This window comes from Macaca thibetana, chromosome 2, assembly GCF_024542745.1.
Source record: "Macaca thibetana thibetana isolate TM-01 chromosome 2, ASM2454274v1, whole genome shotgun sequence".
In the NCBI taxonomy this organism is placed as follows: Eukaryota; Metazoa; Chordata; class Mammalia; order Primates; family Cercopithecidae; genus Macaca; species Macaca thibetana.
Window position 1 is genome coordinate 74,960,679 of NC_065579.1, and position 18,496 is coordinate 74,979,174.

Consider the following 18,496-nt stretch of genomic DNA (forward strand, 5'->3'; position numbering starts at 1 on the left):
AAGGCTTGAACAGGGCCCAGCATGCTGGTCCTACCTGTAATCCCAGCACTTCTGGGAGGCTGAGCCCAAGAGTTTGAGACCACGCTGGGCAACACAGGGAGACCCCTATCTCTACAAAAAAAAAAAAATTCAAAAATTAGCTGGATGTGGTAGCACACATCTGTAATCCCAGCTCAAGAGGCTGAAGTGGGAGGATCACTTGTACCCAGAAGTTTGAGGCTATAGTGAGCCATGATTGAGCCACTGCACTCCAGCCTGGGCGACAGAGCAAGACCCTGTCTCAAAAAATAAAATAAAAATAAAATGTTTGAACAATTCCCTGATACCTTAATGATATTAACATCTCTTGTGAGAAAACTGGATCTATCCCTCTAAGTGTCAATACAGGGAAATACCTAATAATCTTTAACCTGATATTTTTTATATCTAGTCTGATGATGATTATCTAACCATCTGTTTTTCCTTTAAAATAGTTCTTCTATGAGGGGAGGTCTTCAAATTTACATTTTTAAAAGCATTTTCCCCAGCAATGAGTATGAAATTTTCATGCATGCTCATATCAGTTGTATATAAAGTTGCTTTAACAACCATACTTGCCATCAACTTTTCCTCCAAATAAACAGACATGCAATATAAGCAATGTGCTTATTTATCTAAGAACTGTGGATTAAATAGCAACTTGGGACATTTTTGTGGCTAGGTAAGAGATGCTTACAAGTTGTTGTTACAAAGAAAGTCTGTGGGATTTCCCAGTAAGGAAATCTTTAACCTGCTGTCTAGATTCCAAATAGATATTCCATTTCCCAGGTCTCAAAAAATAAGTAACTCAAAGATTTTAGGCTTCTAACAGAAGTAAGGCTGAAAGAATTTGTGAATATGGATTCTTTCTTTCAGTTTCCAAGCAAGTGTCAGCACCTCCTGGGACGTCAAACTCAATCCCTACAGGCCTATAGGGAAAAACAGGAAACTGACATCAGAAGGATGCATCTTGTTGATCAAGGGAGTGGGGCTTTTCTGCACCTTGAATAAACTTGCTAAAAAAAAAAAAGAAAGAAAAGAAATGTCAATGCAAAGAACAATACAAAGTCCAGAATTAACAATTGAAAGTTGTAGACTTTTCAATTTCAAAGTATCTTTGATTCTTACAAACAATTCAAATGCAAATATATTATTAAAAAAATTTAACTTCCATACTCCTAAGAATGTGTACTGTCCATAATTTCTTTGAGGTCATATACCTTATAAAAAAGTTGCACTTACCATAAATAAATTACTATTTCCTATTCTGCGACATTTTCAGGCATATCCAAATTTCCATGAATATACTTTGCTTTTCTTTTTTATTTTATTTCATTTTATTGAGATGTGGTCTCGCTATGTTGCCCAGGCTGATCTCACACTCCTGGGCTCAAGGGAAGCTTCCACCTTGGCCTCCCAAAGTGCTGGGATTACAGGCATGAGCCACCATGCCAGCCAAGAAAACTATCTTTTAAACATTTAAGCCAGTGGTTCCCAGACTCCCACGTGCTTCTGAATTACTAGGAGGGCTTCTTAATGCAAAAGTTGCTGGTCCCCATCCTCAGAGTTTCCAATTCAATAGTTGAGAGAGCCCAAGCATGGTGGCTCACGCCTGTATTTCTAGCACTTAGAGAGGCTGAGGCAGGCAGATCCCTTGAGCTCAGGAATCCAAGATCATGTCAGAAAGCCCGACTCTATAACAAATACAAAAATTAGCCAGGTGTGGTGACGCATGCCTATAGTACCTGCTACCCCTGGAGGCTGAGATGAGAGAATCACCTGAGAACCGGAGGTCAAAGCTGCAGTGAGCTGAGATCGCACCACTGCACTCTAGCCTGGATGACAGAGTGAGACCCTGTCTCAAAAAAACAAAAAGAAAAAAACAAAAAATGTTGAGAGAGGCAGGGCCTAAGAGAGCATCCTGAAGCTGCTGGTCCAAGGATCCCACTTTAAGAACCGCTGACTTAAGGAGTTAAACTGTCAACTAGCTTTTAGAAAATCACAACATACAGGAAAACATTTACTGAGAATCTACCAACTGTAGAACTCTCTACTACCTACTGAGTAAGCCGCACAGGTCCTTGCTCCAAACACTTTCTAAATTGGCAACACAGGGTATACGTGCAAGGGGACAATACGCAGACACATATCCAAAACAGCAAGAAGTAGTTAATACAGTCAAACTAAAGATGTTTCATTTCTCCAATGCATTTATTTATGATGCATCCTACTGTGCAGTTAAATCTGTTACTCTCAGATAGAAATTACTAAACCACAATGCATAGCCACTCTTCCTTGCACTATGCCACTTCATTTCACTTACTAATGGCAGTTTCATCTGAAGCCAGGGCATGAAATGTAGAGAGGGACCTCATTTTAAAGCTTATTTATGTTATTCGTGTTGTAGCAACTGTAAGGATCAGTGTGACGATCAACACTCAGATTTTAGTGATAAGTTATCAAGCAGAGTCATCGAGTGCAGATCTAATTCTGCCATCAGGCTGAACTGAAATGCACAAAAACCATCCAACAGAATCCGAACTCTAACTTTCCCATCATTGTATAGGTTTTTAAAGCATATCTAGCACCAACTTTCAAATGTATACTTTTCTCATGACCCTGTCCTGAGTTTAACTGCATTTATATCCAGATTATAATCAGAAAGGGTATTTAATTACATAATGTTTGCAAGTACTTTGAAGAAATAAAGTGCTCTATAAATGCTAAATATTATTATTATTGTTTAAATACACTTTGCAATTACTGCTTACAACCTATTCCACCTACCACGCTGCTATCATTTGATTACAGGCAGCTTTAAAAAAAATACCTAGAGGTAGAAATGATGAAACCATATTCATGTGAAGCCCTGGATTTTTACCCTAGACATAAATAATTTATAGGCATTTTAAATGGAGGGTTAGGTTATAAACTCTAGTAAATCAAGGAAATTGCCCTTTGCAAGACCAGCTACCATAAAGTTGTGTCAATTTAAATAGTTTCTTACTTATAAACCAGGTTGAAAGTAGATTATAGTCCAGAATACGGAGCTTTTTACTCTGGTGGCTTCCTGTTCTGTCTTCTATTTTCTCCATTAGAATCTTAAAATATCTACCTGTGTGCAAAACTGAAAGCATAACTTAAGATTTTGATTTCAGCAATTGTCTGGCAGATTAAGGTTTGAGAATAGTCTCTATTCTATCATGGCCCTAGCTCACCTTGCTATCTTCTGCGATCGTCACAGAGTCAGCTGTCTCCAATTCTTAAAAAACTGAAACCTTTGAGCCTGATTCCACACATCCTCCAAACACACTTGTAGGATAATTTTCCAGAAAGAATGACAGTTTGAATGTAAACAAGCCAAGCACAGTCGCTCACACCTGTAATCCCAGCACTTTGGGACGCTGAGGCGGGCAGATCACCTGAGGTCGGGAGTTTGAGACCAGCCTGGCCAACACAGTCAAACCTAATCTCTATTAAAAATACAAAAATTAGTTGGGCGTGGTGGCGAGTGCCTGTAATCCCAGCTACTCAGGAGGCTAAGGCGGGAGAATCGCCTGAACCCAGCAGGCAGAGGTTGCAGTGAGCAGAGATCCCCCCACTGTACTTCAGCCTGGGTAACAGAGCTAGACTCCATCTCAAATAAATAAATAAATAAATAAACAAACATCCCCTAGATACACTCCACAAGAATGTCACTGTTAATCCCCAAATAGCTACCATATTAGGTTTTTAAGGTTTTAGGCAAGGAAAAAAAAAAAAAAAAACACACATTCTAATCTGACATTGGTCATCTTACAAAACAAAGTTACAAGGAAGAAATACCTTGGAAATACCTCTTACGACACCACTATGCTCATGAAAGACAACTTGTGCCCTAAACCAAAGGCTTCTGGGAAGTCTGTGAGCCTCAGGGTGATAATATACCAGATGATTCTGATGTCATGACAAGGTCCATAAATCAAACGATGGCTGTGTGAGTCACTATTGGCAGTGGCTTTGGGCCAGTCAGTCGTAAGCTCAACCACTTAGTAGCTCTACGATATTTGGTAAACTAATTGATTTTTCGGAGTCTTATGTGTTCATTTATAAATGCTACACACCTACACCACAAGAAATTGGAAGCCAATCTGGCAATATCAAGAGCCTTAGAGATCATTCACATACTTTCATTCTAAATTCAATTTCTAAGGAGTTATCCTAAGGCAACAGAGATGCACACAAAGACATATATAAGGATGTTTATTGAAGCACTATTTATGAGTTGGAAAGTTAGAAATAACTTCAAGCTTCATCAACAGGAACTGGTTAAATATATTATGATTCATCTCCACAATAAGATGTTAAGCAGTCTAAAAAGATGATTAGAAAGTTAAGCACTGACTGAATATTTTATTACATGTTAAATTTTTTAGGCGATAATAGTATTGTGGCTATGTATTTTTTAAGTACATAAACTACTGAAATATTCATAAATAAAATAATATGCTGCTTTAAAATAATATAGGGGAGAAGGTGGGTAGGAGTATAGATGAAACAGGATTCATTATGGGGGATAATTGTTCAGTAGAGAGATTATTAACCCTTTTATCTACTTTTTAATGAGAGTTTTATTGAGCTTTAATTCACATTCTGTAAGACTTACTCTTTTGAAGTGTACAAGTGACTTTTAGTATGTTTCACAGAGTTGTACAAACTTCCCCACTATCTAATTTGGGACATTAGCAGTCACTCCCTGCCAGCAAGCATTAGTCTACCTTCTATCTCTATGGATTTGCTTATTCCAGACATTTTATATAAATGGAATCATACAACCACTTGTCCTTTCATGTTTGGCTTTTTTCACATAGCATAATGTTCATGTTGCAGTGTATATCAGCACTTCCTTTTATTGTAGAATATTCCATTGTAAGGATATACTATACTACGTTTTGTTTATCCGTTCATTGGTTGATGGACACTTGGGTTCTTTCCTCTTTGAGGTTACTATAAATATTCATGTACACATTTTTTTTTTTTTTTTGCATGAATACGTCTTTAGTTCTCTTGGGCATATACTTAGGTGTGGAATTCCTGGGTCACAGGGTAACTCTATATTTAGCATTTTGAGAAACTGTCAAACTGTTTTCCAAAATGGCTGTGCCATTTTATATTCCTATCAGTAATATATGGGCATTCCAATATTCTGTCTACTTTTATTATTATACTATAAGTTCTGGGATACATGTGCAGAACGTGCACGTTTGTTACATAGGTATACAGGTGCCATGGTGGTTTGCTGCACTCATCAACCCATCATCTACATTAGGTATTTCTCCTAATGCTATCCCTCCACTAGTCTCCCATTTCCTGACAAGCCCCAGTGTGTGTTGTTCCCCTCCCTCTGTACACGTGTTCTCATTGTTCAGCTCCCACTTACAAGTGAGAAAATGCGGTGTTTGGTTTTCTGTTCCTGTGTTAGTTTGCTGAGAATGATGGCTTCCAGCTTCATCCATATCCCTGCAAAGGACATGAACTCATCCTTTTTTATGGCTGCATAGTATTCCATAGTGTATATGTGCCATATTTTCTTTATCCAGTCTATCATTGATGCGCATTTGGGTTGATTCCAAATGATTGCTATTGTGAATAGTGCTGCAATTAACATACATGTGCATGTGTCTTTATAGTAGAATGAATTATAATCCTTTGGGTATATACAAGGTAATGGGATTGTTGGGTCAAATGGTATTTCTGGTTCTAGATCTTTGAGGAATTGCCACACTGTCTTCCACAATGGTCGAACTAATTTACATGCCCACCAACAGTGTAAAAGCGTTCTTATTTCTCCACATCCTCCCCGGCATCTGTTGTTTCCTGTATTCTGTCTACCTTTTAAGTTTAAATTCCCCATGAAAAAAGTTTTAAAAGTTATGCCATAGAAAAAGATTAATAGCATGAGAAAAGGCTATTAGGTTTAAAAAATAGGTTACATATAGTATGTACAGTATTATCTCCACTTTAAAAAAAAAAATCTATTTAGCCATGCATAGGAAAAAACTACTAAGCCATACACCAAAGTGCATATGTGGTTATCATTAGGAATCATAAATTTAAATAATTTGAGAATTCTTTTTAGTTTTTCTCCATTTTCCAGATTTTCTGCAATGACTATTCAGAAACCATTGCAATGACCATTGCTTTTATAATGAGAACCAGAAAAGCCTTTCAAAAATTAAATAAATTTTTTGGGAGGCCAAGGCGGGTGGATCACCTGAGGTCAGGAGTTTGAGACCAGCCTGGCCACCATGGTGAAACCCAGTCTCTACTGTAAGTATAAAAATTATCCGAGCGTAGTGGTGGGTGCCTGTAATCCCAGCTACTTGGGAGGCTGAGGCAAGAGAATTGCTTGAACCCGGGAGACAAAGGTTGCAGTGAGCCGACATGGTGCCACTGCACTCCAGCCTGGGTGATGGAGTGAGACTTTATCTCAAAAAAATGAAATAAAATAAATAAACAAATTTTTAACAACTCGGCAATCTTAGTCTTTGCTTTCTTTCACAGTCTCCATTTTTTGGGCCCCGGAGCCCCAGGAGTCTTCGTAGCTTCTCACTCAGGTTAAGATACGGCACATATTTCCAGCTTCTACAGGTGGCCTCTTTGCATATAGAACTGTAACTTTTATTTTCAACATCTGAAACACTGCTAATTACCTATATTGATTAACTTAGCTGAGTTCTCCTTTACCATCTAATTAGATTTGGTTTCTTCACAGTGGAGCACAGGCTATCTTCAGTGTGTTCTGTACATACAAGCAACTTGGTAATCATCTTTGTATCCATACTTTGTTAGACTGGTTTTTGTGTTGTGGGAATGACCAATTCCCTAAGAGGTCCAGGATGTTGGCAATCCAGTTGAGGGACATGGCATAACGGGACCCAGCACTGCATTCGAGTTTCATCCTTAGACAAGACAAGTAACTTCTCTTAGCCCCAATTTCTACCTACAAAAGAGGTAAATTGGATCACCAAGCCCTAGAGAGACAGATAGATAAGTAGATATATAGACAAAGATATGCAAACACAATCCCCCTTTACTTTTCATTTTACCCTTATCATGGTTTTAGGGCTTTATCCTACTTGTGCCTTTTATCAGAAGGTGCCACAACTTATTTTTTGGAGATATGAGTTGTAATAAATAAATAAGATCCCTTTTAAATGAATTAATTAATTTCATTAATACAATTGATATTTATTCAATCAATATTTATCATGTGCCAGACACAGTTCAAAGCACCAGGAATGTGGTGCTAAACATGCAGGCAAGATCCCTATTCTCACAAAACTTATCAGGCTCCAGTTGGGACAGCCAGATTTTTTTAATAATTCAGATAGTCACAAGTGCCTTAAAGACAATAAAGCACTGAATTGGACAGTTTCCGGGTGGGAGGGAGTGTTACTTTAGAGATATATGGCAAAGAAAACCTCTCTGCATAGTAAGGAACCTCTAAGAGGACCCTCAGTGACGTCCGCCTTCTGGTGTTAGTTAATATTCTTGTGTAGTCCCCTTCGAAATGAATAGGGCTGACTTGGGTAGCCAAGTCAGCAGAGGCACTGCAGCAAGGATTACTCTGTCTGGTAAAAGTGGGCGCCATGTTATGAGGATGCTCAAGCAACCAATGGAGCCACCTACGTGGGGAGGAACTAAGGCCTCCTGCCAACATCCAGCACCACATAAGTAAATCATCTTGGAAAGAGATCCTCCAGCTCCAGTCAAGCCTTCAGAAGATAATTCACCTTGCCAAAATCTTCCTGCAACTTCAGGACATACCTCATGCTAAAACCACCCAGGGAAGCCGCTTCTGAATCCCTGGCCCACAGAAACTGCGAGAGATAATAAATGGTGGTGGTTGTTTAAGCCATTAAGCTTGAGGGTAGTCTGTTATGCAGATACATAAGTAATAATACAGACCACATCTGACCTTAGACCTAAATAATAAGATGGAGCCCTCCATGTGAAATTTCTGGCATGGAGAACTACAAGAATAAGTTTGGCATGTTCACAAAACAGAAAAAATCAGTGTGGCTAGAGTGTAGTGAAAGACAAGTGCAGACTCTCTTCTCCATCCAGCCATGGGTGTAGAAACCATGCCAGTGTTGTCTTCAGCTCAGCCCCAGCAACTAGTAGCACCCAATAATCAGGTACTGAATGAGCATATACACGAACAAATGAATGAATGAATGCTGGATACCATGTACATTTCTTCCCCTACAGTTAATCACATTTCACAGAATCACAGAACACTGGATCTGAGTTTACCCTGCACCCAAATTTGTATTTTCTAATACACTAATCAAACAAATGTTTGTAATATATGCAATGTATTGTTAAAGTCTACAAATTTCCTACTTAATCCATACGCCAAGGTTCTAATTTCACTAACTAGAGAGACAGCACTTGAAAATCTAGGGTTATTTCAGAGTCTAAACCTGGGTATCCAGCAGCAACACTGTAAGGGAGTACCCAGCAGAAGTCACAGTTGGGCCTTCATCCTATCACTCGGTCTTCAAAAACTAGAACAACACTTTAAATTATAAATCAGAATCTCAAGGTTGAAAAAAAATAGCTCATTTAAAAATTAGAAAGGGGTATTACTTTCAGTGGCAACTCCCAGCTCATTGAGGTCCATAGTTTGCAATCTCTTGGTATCCCCAACAGGTAGAGTAAGAATCCATGGCTGTTTAAATGCCCTCAGTCCTGCCTCTGGTTCCCTTACATATGCCAGGAATATGCATCCCAGCAATAGAAATTGCTGGAGGTGACTTCCAGCAATTTTAGTCGAAACCACTCATCTTACATGTGACAAAACTGAAGCTTAGAGGGTAAGGTGTCAGAGCCAGCTTTATGACGCTGGGCTCTAACTCCCAGCTGTGTGCCTCATTAAACCTCACCATCTCCCAAACTCTCTCTACCCACTCACTGCCAGCTCTGTCAAGACAAAAACTCAACATTGTCTTCCAGTGGGCCACCCTAGAAGCACACCATTTCCCACCCATCTATTACTGTTTAATCAAAATAGTAGTCGTAAACATTATCAGATTGTTAAAATAATTGAAACACACTCCAAACACACACACACACACAGACACACACGCACGCGCCTTGCAATTCTAACCTGCGGTATTTTAAATCTCTCAAAACTTAGAATAAGACGACAATGGAGAGAACATTTTCTTTGGCAGAAAAATTCTAGAAATAGGAATACCTACCCAGGACCAGACATAGTATTTCTCATAATTGGTGCCCCTGGAATTGTACTCAATGTAATTAGCATCCACTGGAATTGTACTCTACATAAAAGGTGTCCCCAGGAGTCATGCAACATAGACTATAAGATAATTCATGATCCCTGAAATTGTGCTATGGTCAGCACAATTTCAGCACAGGCCCCACCTTTCTGAGGTTTCTATACTCTTTCTACATAGCACCACCTCCAGCCCTTCTAAAAGGGTTGCACATTATATATTTTGTTAATTCAAAATTTATTTGTTGAACGAACGCCTGCTGTGTAAAGAAAACTGGTGAGGATCCCTAAGAAAATCAAACGTTGCCTTCAAGAAGAAAGTGTCTAGTGGTGAATATAATCCAAGACAGAAAGTTCTGAGTGTTATGAAAGAGGTGTGAGGTCAGTTCTGAGACAGTCTATGAGTGGGAGGGACAACTTCTGAGAGAAATCAGAGACTTTCGTGGAAAAGGTGGTCTGTGAATGTTTCGTGTTGGGGAAGTAGGTACAGAAACGAGACTAAGACAGAGCGCCCCCTACAGAGCATCCAGGGGGGAATGAAGTTGTTCCCTAATGCAATGGCGGGGTGGTCGTCAAAACTGCAGAGCTCTGTGGGAGGCCGCTCTGAACTGCTGCTGGTCTTAACATGCTAAAGAGTTTAGTTTTTATTCTGTCCACTAAGGAGTCAGAGAAGGCCTTGAATAAAAACAACCAGATTGAAACTGTGCGTTAGGAAGACTCACGTGGCTACAGTGTAGGAGAGACCAGTCAGAAGAAGGCTGGTAGTAGACACACAGGAGGAGAGGGGTCCTGTCGCGGGTGTTGCCCAGGGGACAGTACCTACGGCACTTGCAGGGAACAGTGGAGACAAGGGGACCCATATGATAAACATTAAGGAAAGAATTTTAAGTTGGGGTGGAATAAATAAAATGCGTTTTGAGAAGTTGAGGGCACCCCCGTGAGACAACCAGGACATGAAAAAGAAGTGGATAGAATCATGTTTCGCTAAAGGGAAATAAGCTTCCAACCAGACTGGAAGGAATCACAAGCGGAATTCATCCAACATTTTCTACTTAAGTCCTCCCTCTCTCTCCACTAGAGACCTTATATTTATATGTGCAGAATAACATTTCATTCAAAAAAATATCATTAAGATTTTCTTAGAATTCTCGGCACACTGCTAACAAACCAGTTTAGGCCCTGTTCTCAGAGAGCTACTTCCCCCACAGAAATGTAAGAATCAATTTGACATTAAAGCATCTTTCAGACTCAAGTTACTCCAAATTCTATCAGGAAGGGAATCAGAGACTGGTTGTGCTCAGCTGGGCGTAGCGGCCATGATTCAATCACGGGAGCGCCCGGCTGGGTGGACTTTAGAACCACTATCACTGAGAGAAGGAATGGCGTCGAAACAAGAAGGGCACGGAAGATTAATTCCAGGGCAGAGACACAGAAAGAAGAAAGGCCCAACAGGCAAGACTCGAAATTATAAGACATCAAAGAGTTTTACAGATAAGGGGGAAAAAAGTGGTATTTCCTGAAAGAAATGTACTGGGTACTCTCTCATCAACAAAATATTCCATGACCTCCTAAGTAGATACTGAAGCAAACAGCAAACCATGACTTACACTGGCTTCTGCACTAAAGATTACTCCAGTTAATAATGAATAATGAAAATGACTGTGCATATTTATCTGATGTTCTGATAGCTACCAGCACACCCTACTTTTTATGAGGCAACGCCATTGCAAAGAAAACACCTGTTTAGTATCTCTGATAAACATAAATAATATTAATGAAAAGACTGCCATGCTGTTATCATTTTGAGATACTGTTATTAATTCATGCAACTTTACTAAAATCTCATTTTAGACCAAATTTAATTAAGTGCTCTGGAGTAATGAATTAATAATATTTCGAGATTTATTTGAGCCCCATGAGAACCTCTCACCAGAAAGTTTTAAATACTGGGCCATCAGTGTATCATCTTAGGTGTCCACTCTACCTCCCAAGGGAAAAAATAAAACTTTGGGAAGGCAAAGGCATAATCAATGTGTTTGCATTTGAATAATCAGTAACATATAAAGAGGAGAAAAAAGTTTTTTAAAAAAAGTTTTTTTAAAAAAGAAAGTGTTTAAAAAAGAAGGTTTTAATGAACAATGCTGATAATTGATACTGGTTTCGAAATACATTAATCTCCAAAAAGCTTCGGGACTGTGCTTACCTCATATTTAATGAATGCTAATACTTGGGGGGCAAAGCTCAATTCAGGCCATCAGAGAAACATATAAGGTCATATTGGCACACAAAAGGAAAAAGGCAGCTAAGGTCTGTTGAAGTGCTATTAAAAACAGTCGGAACCTTCTGATATCTTTTTCTCAGGATTATTTTCCTTCTTTTCTTAGTCTTCTTTTTTTTTTTTTTAACAAGATGTCACCCTGTCACTGAGGCTGGAGTGCTGTGACACAATCACAGTCTCGACTTCTCAAGCTCAAACTATCTTCCCACCTCAGTCTCCCAATTAGCTGGGACCACAGGCACACCCCACCATACTGGCTTTTTTTTTTTTTTTTTTCTCCCAGAGATGGAGTCTCCCTACATTGCCCACGATGATCTGAAACTCCTGGTTTCAAGCAATCCTCCCACTTTGGCCTCCCAAAGTGCTAGGATTACAGGTGTGAGCCACTGTGCCCAGCCAGGATCATTTTCTATTAGATAAAATCATTGCAATCGAATGTTGATGGGCTCAATTTTCCCACTAAATTCTACTTAACCATGGGATAGCATATTTGTATAGTGCTGTATGGTTTTTAAAGCATTGCCTTAAACACAGTGTGTGAGAAAGGCAAACAGTTGTGATCATTCTTATTAACTATGGTTAAATGACCTACCCAAAGTCACAGAATGAGTAAGAGGTGGAGACAGAACTGGGGAGACAGGGTTCATTCCACGCCATTCATTCATGCATGCATTCATGTACTCATTCATCCAACTAATGGAGACTATGGCTCCAAAGATGAACAAGACCTAGCCTCTGTCCTCAAGAAATCCACGGTTTAGTAAAGAAGCAGAAAGGAAATCACACAGCAAGTAAAACATGAGCATGAAACATGTAGCAAAGGGATATAAGCAAGGCTTTCAGATGAGGTCAATTCTTAAATCTGGGTTTCAATGGAGAAAGGAATGGCTAGGGAGTGAGGGGTAAGGGGAAAGACAAGCATAGGTCATCTAATTTTGTTCAAATACAAAAGTGTATGTGAGTCCTGGCAGAAGCTGAGAGTATGAGGTCAGCAGCAGCCAACTCCTGGCCTTGAATGCCTTACCCTGTGGGCCAAGTTAAGGACAGCCAAGGTGCTTAGGTCCAGAAATATGCTAATCTCCAAAAAGCTTTCTGGGCTGAGCTCACCTCATATGTAATAAAGCACACTGGTGGCAAGTTTCATCTCTTTTAATATTGAGATGTCCTGAAGCAAGAATGACTCAAGCCCCAGGTTTGAATGAGTAAATTGTTTGCTATAGCCTATGTATGTATATGCACATTTTCATACACCCACATGGATACAGTTTATATCCATAATACTACACATAATATATGTATCCACATAGATAATACAAAACATATACAGAACTTTATAAATGTCACATGCGGAGATATCTGAATAATGTGTATGTCTATACTGACCCCTTAGGACATGCTCTGATGGACACAGGTTATTCAGAGAGGTTACCTGTGCAGGACAACCGTGTGTCCTAGGTGATTTCAGACAGTCGTTTGCCCGCAGAGTAGGCACTGAACCAGGGCTGGACAAGATGAATTCCAAAGGTGGCCTAAAGCTCCATGGTTTCACGTATCACAAACTTACTTGCATGAAGTAGTTTCACCATTCTCAATAAATAAAATTCCCTGACCCTGGTGAAATTATTCCTTTCTGCTATTCTTTTGTACTCAGGCAGAAAATGTATTATTGATTTCTGATTCAGCCACAGAAAGTGTGACTTAGAGAAAAGAGCACTGAATGAGGAGTCAGGAAATCTAGATTATTTGCTCAAACCACGCTCCTGGCTGTCCCCTCCCATTGTTACTGTGTGACCTTGAACAACTTACTTCATGCCTCTGGGCTTCAGTTTCCCAAGTGTTCAATGAAAGGAGTGGCTGAGTGTTCTACAATTCTCTTTCCAGCTCTAAATCTGTAAAACAATTCCAGCCCATCCCTCAAGATTTAGTTTATCTCGGTGAGCTCTAAAAATCAGGGCTAAAACTGGATTCAAATTACCTATTTTCTAATCAAAGGAGATTCTGCTTCACTCACTTTTAAACCATGCAAATCTTGCATAATTTAAATGATCAGTGCTGTCATTGGTTGCTCTGGTTTAAATTATGCATTGTTGCTATTTGGGGAAAATTTAGACTGGGTCCAGTCTGGGATCACTGGCTGAGAACAATAAGCCCCCAAAGTGAGAAGGATAAAGGCCTCTCCAGACACGATCTGCTTTTAATGCATTGAGCCCAGGGTTTACAAAAAGAGCATTGACTGTGTACATTAAAGAGCCACCGAAACAGCAAGGGACTGGTAAGTCTGCAGCAAATTCTCCCAGAAGCCACTGACCTTGGCTGCATTTCAGGGGTCAGGCATTCCCCAGGAGGGGCTCAGCAGGCAGGCTTTACCAAGGGCTTAGGAATAAATGAGACATCTCATCTAGATGAGGCCACCTCTCCAAATGTGGGAAGGTGGAGATGATCTGCCCTCTGATTTGTGGAGATTACCTATGTGGCCTTTGGACCCACTCCAGCAGGCACACCTCACCCACAAGACTGGTCAAAGACCCTGGCCCCACATCTACAACTGTCTCCACATCTGCATCTGCATCTGCATCTGCATCTAAGTCTTCTAGCCAGCAGTTCCTGGTCCCCAAGCTAGCTGTTGCCCTCTCTGTTTCCACACCTCCCAGCAGGCAGAAAAACAGCAGCAGAGCCCTAAGCTGATAGCCCAGGCCACAAAGAGCAATTTCAGTGCATTGTGCAAAGATATGTTTTCAAAATACAGATCACAAGAATGCACACCCCAAGTGTGATCCGCAGTCATCCGCCCGGTGGCCCTCAGCGGTTGCTCTCCTGCCTGCAGGCTCTGTGCTTGGTATCTCAGAAAACCTTCCCGAGGAAAAAGCCCACAAGGGACAAGTCCGGGCCCAACTTAAAAATCACATCAGACTGCTTTCCAGTAGAGGAGCAAGGTGGAGATTCCGGCCCAGGGAAATCACCGCAAACCCTGCACATTGTTCAGCACCTTTCCCCCATTGCCACTGCCCCCCGCCTCCGCCACCCCGACCCCCGACCGACTCGCAGCACCCCACCCCCAGTCTGGGCCATCCATCCACCTGATTAACCCGCCGGCAGCAACTCCCAGCGCAGAAAGTAGGGCAAATGAACACACACAGTCGGTAAAGCAGGAAGCCACAGACCTGGCCAATGCACCCACCCTGTTACCAACCCCACCCCGCTGCGCAGGGGGCAGCCGGTTCTTGATGTGGCATTTCCACTCCAGGGAAATAGACAGCTTCCTGTAATAAGGCATGAAGGAGCTTCGGCTGCCCAACTATCAGAACAGCCCATTTCAAACGGCATCTCTGTTTCTTCTCAACTCCTTACCTGCCTTGCTGAAGCCTCACCTCTTGGCCCAACAGATTAAGACGAAGAGAGAAAGCGTTATTAAAAGAGATGTGGAGGAAAAGGTTTAATTAAGGAGACCAAAGAGAAAGTACCACTTTGATCACAAAGGTAGCACTTTAATATAACAGTACAGAAAGAGGCAATGTCAGAAGTACTAGGAATCCAGGTAAATGGCCCCAAGATTCAGCATCAATCTAACAATGTATTCCTCAGGAGGGCGTGTGAACTTCCATACTTCATCCATCCTGGTGTCTCCCTGTAGAAAGCCACCATCAATTCCTTCTCATCCACCCTCCATACATCAAGTACATGCACTCGCTATTTTTTAAATTTTATTTTTGGTTCGGGAGAGGAAGAAGCAGTCCTTAAATTGGTGTCCAATCCTTCTCAGACACCCGCTGCTGCCACCATCCCCACCCCTCACCCCTTCCCAGCAGGCAGCATCTAATTAAAATGACAAGAAAGCTCTGCCCCCTTCCCCGAAGGAGTGTGTTGGGATCGGGAGTTGGGGGTGGGGAAGCGTCAAGGCAGCACTGGGATTCCTGGTATTCTGATCTCAAAACAACAGCAAAATGGATTCTGTATCAGTGATGTCTTAGTCAATACAATGAAACGGCGTCTGAGGTAATTCACGTGAAGGTAAACGCAAACCAGTGGGGCTGGGGGGAGGGAGGTGCTCTACAAAGGACCGGCCACAGACACGGGGAAAACACACATACACACACACACACACACTCGCACACACTCCAGGGAGTTCCGGTCTGATTGAGGAAAAGCAGAAAACACATCCCTTTCACCTGCTTAAGTTCAGCCATAAAACTGAAACGTTACAGCCACAAAGTCAGAAAGCACAGGCAGGGCTGAGTTAAAGCCATAAATAAAGGTGAGTGGCAGACTGGCATTTAAGGGAGCGCTGAGAGGGCGCCCGGGTGCGGGAGGCAGAAAAGGGGGAGGGGGAGACAGTTGCCATCTACAAGACCAGCATAGCAATAACTGCCCCCTTGGAGCGGCAGGTTCGGCTTCGCGGGGACAGTCAGCCTCACAATGTCATCTTGCAGGTAGCTGGAAAACGTGAGGAGCCAGTGCCTTTATTCACGCTGGCATTCTTTTTGCAGAAGGGACAGTTGGGTCTCGCTCCTTGGCACCAGACAACTGCCCGGGGCGTGTACACACGTACACACCAGCACACACACACACACCTTTCATTTTACTGCTCTTACACCGGTATAAGATGAAAGCATAAGCTCCACGAGCTCCACGAGCCCTCGGGAGAGCCTCGGCCACGGCCAAAGGAAGACACGTACCGCACAGCCCCTGCCGTAGGGGCTCAGCCGGGAGCACCTCAGCAACCCCGAATCAAAACGGGAATCCAGGTTCCCTCCCCGACGCATTCTCCCGCTGCTGTCCCCCAGCCCCAGCCCCAGCCCCCAGTCCACGCACCGAGCCCATTCACCCTGACCCAAACCACTGGAAAGAAACCAGAAAACATGTCCTGCTCACCCTCAGAGCCGAGAGATCTATTTCATCCAGGCTTCGAGCCGGGGAGTCGCTCGCCATGTCTACTTCTTCGCTGGAGAAATGGACCAAAACCACCCCCAAGCTTTTCCCTTGGAAATTCCACCTTGGTCTATTTCACTCGCGTCCTCATGCGGGTATCGCGCCAGAGGCCCCGGGCCCAGCCTCCCCCGCCCACCCCAGCCCCACAGCGCCGGATCCCGATCCTCCGCGCGTCGGTCCGCCGGGTCCGGGAGCCCAACCTGCGCGGATCTCCAAGCCCGGAGCAGCGGTGCGTGTGGGCTGAGCGCCCCGATCGGCTAAGGGCGCTGGGGCTGCGTGGGTGTATTTAAATGGGACATGCTTCTTTGCTTGTGCGTGGATGGCGGCTGCATTGGCTGTTATAATGAGACACATCAACTCCTCCACTCAGCGGGGGGAGGGTGGGGGTGGAGAACCACACAGAACTGTCTATCACCGCTTCCTGGGAGGAGTGAAGGGGGTGGGGGGAGGCGGAGGAGGCGTGGTCTTGGACTGGGGAGAGGCCGCGCTTCCTGACCCGGTCCCTCCCCGCCAGCGTGGAGGGGGGAGGGGCGCGCACCCTTTCCGCCCAGGCTTTTGAGGGCTCCTGGGGCCAAATCCGAAGGGCTGTTCCTGAACCTTGACTTGCTTATCATAGGGACCCAAGCTGTATTTTTGTGTGGCCAATTCGTGCACTGCAGCAAAATGGCCCTTCAGTCTCATCTTGGGGTTTCTCCTCGGTTCAAATGCTCTCCCGCTGAGAAAAAGCCGGAGGAAAAAAAAGCGACACCCTCCCTCCCCTGTTAATTATTTGTGGGGCCGGAGTAAAGCGGGCTGGTGCAATCGGTGCATATAAGGACTTGTGTGCAAGGAAGGGGATCCGCCTCCAGGCGCGGAAAGAGTGGGGGAGAAGCGCACACGCACAGTGCACTCAGCTGGGCGCTTCGGCAGTTTGCAGCTGCGGCGGGGTCGGGTCCAGCCGCGGTCCCCGGAATGCCGGACGGCGGGTCCCGGGTGCTGGTCACTCGCCGATTCGGGACCGGGAAGGTTTGCCAGAAGCGGGAAAGATGGGAGATCTGAGCGCTCTCTTGGCATCGCCACACCCAGTACCTGCTCGTGCCGCAATTCCCCACGGAAACAACCGAGTTGAACCGAGAAGCTTGTTCTTTGGGTGCAGTAGCTAGAAGGCTTCAGGTAACTCCAAAGCCAGCACTGGGTGAGGCAACACACGCCGCCTCAGGACTCAGCATTTCTTTCAGGCTGCATTTTCGTGTCAGACCTACCCAGATTGATGGAGAAAGTTTGGCTGGCGGATAAGAAGTAACGCGGAATACGTGTACGTGAGAGCGATTTCACTTCACCCACTTTCTCATTTAAAGGTTGGATGTTTTACAGTGGTATACATGATCCTTTTTCTGCAATGAAGAGTGCGAAGTCGCTTCCCCCAATCCCCGCGCAGCCCTTCTTCTCCCGCCTTAGCCACGCAAAATACATACAAAGAAAACACTAAAACTGAACTTTTTTCCAAATACAGCAGTAGCTTTGAAAGCATTCTTTGCTCCTCTGTTAACAGCAGAATGTACTTCTGACCAGTGCACTGATGGTTTCTTAATCATGCAGTGTGAAGATCAGCTTCAAAATAAGGCTTATGAACGAATGAATGAAAGCCAATGCAGTTAGTTTATCACGACTGCAAACATTAGAGGACTTTGAAACAGCATCTGGTGTACATTGTACTGTTTTTGTTACTGATATTGTATATATTCATATGCATTGTGGGTCATGCACCATGAAACTTGAAAATTGTTCTAGCATCTCAAGGGCCACAACGGTTTGGTAGCTTTTGCCTTTAAACGTTGTATGTTAAACATTTGAACGTGTTATACTGAATTACTAAACTCATATTTTAGTAAAATCACCTGGTTCGACATAGTAAGTAACGTGCAGTAAACCACCACGTCGAAATGAAGTAAAAAAAAAAGAAAAAAAACAACATTATTTCCCATCATCTTCTTTGTTTTTCTGTTCTGTGT

The 18,496-nt window shown here is 42.9% G+C and overlaps 1 protein-coding gene across 8 annotated transcripts in view; it reads right to left on the bottom strand.

The window, feature by feature from the left end:
- The window catches only part of TNIK (TRAF2 and NCK interacting kinase), a 408,855-nt gene extending 392,035 nt beyond the window's left edge, over positions 1-16,820 (bottom strand). For all 8 annotated transcript variants that reach the window (XM_050780052.1, XM_050780051.1, XM_050780046.1 and 5 more), the window contains exon 1: positions 16,449-16,820. In XM_050780052.1, the coding sequence (XP_050636009.1) occupies positions 16,449-16,505 (57 nt within the window). In that variant the 5' untranslated portion in view covers positions 16,506-16,820. The remainder of the gene's footprint in view (positions 1-16,448) is intronic.
- Positions 16,821-18,496: the final 1,676 nt, after the last annotated feature.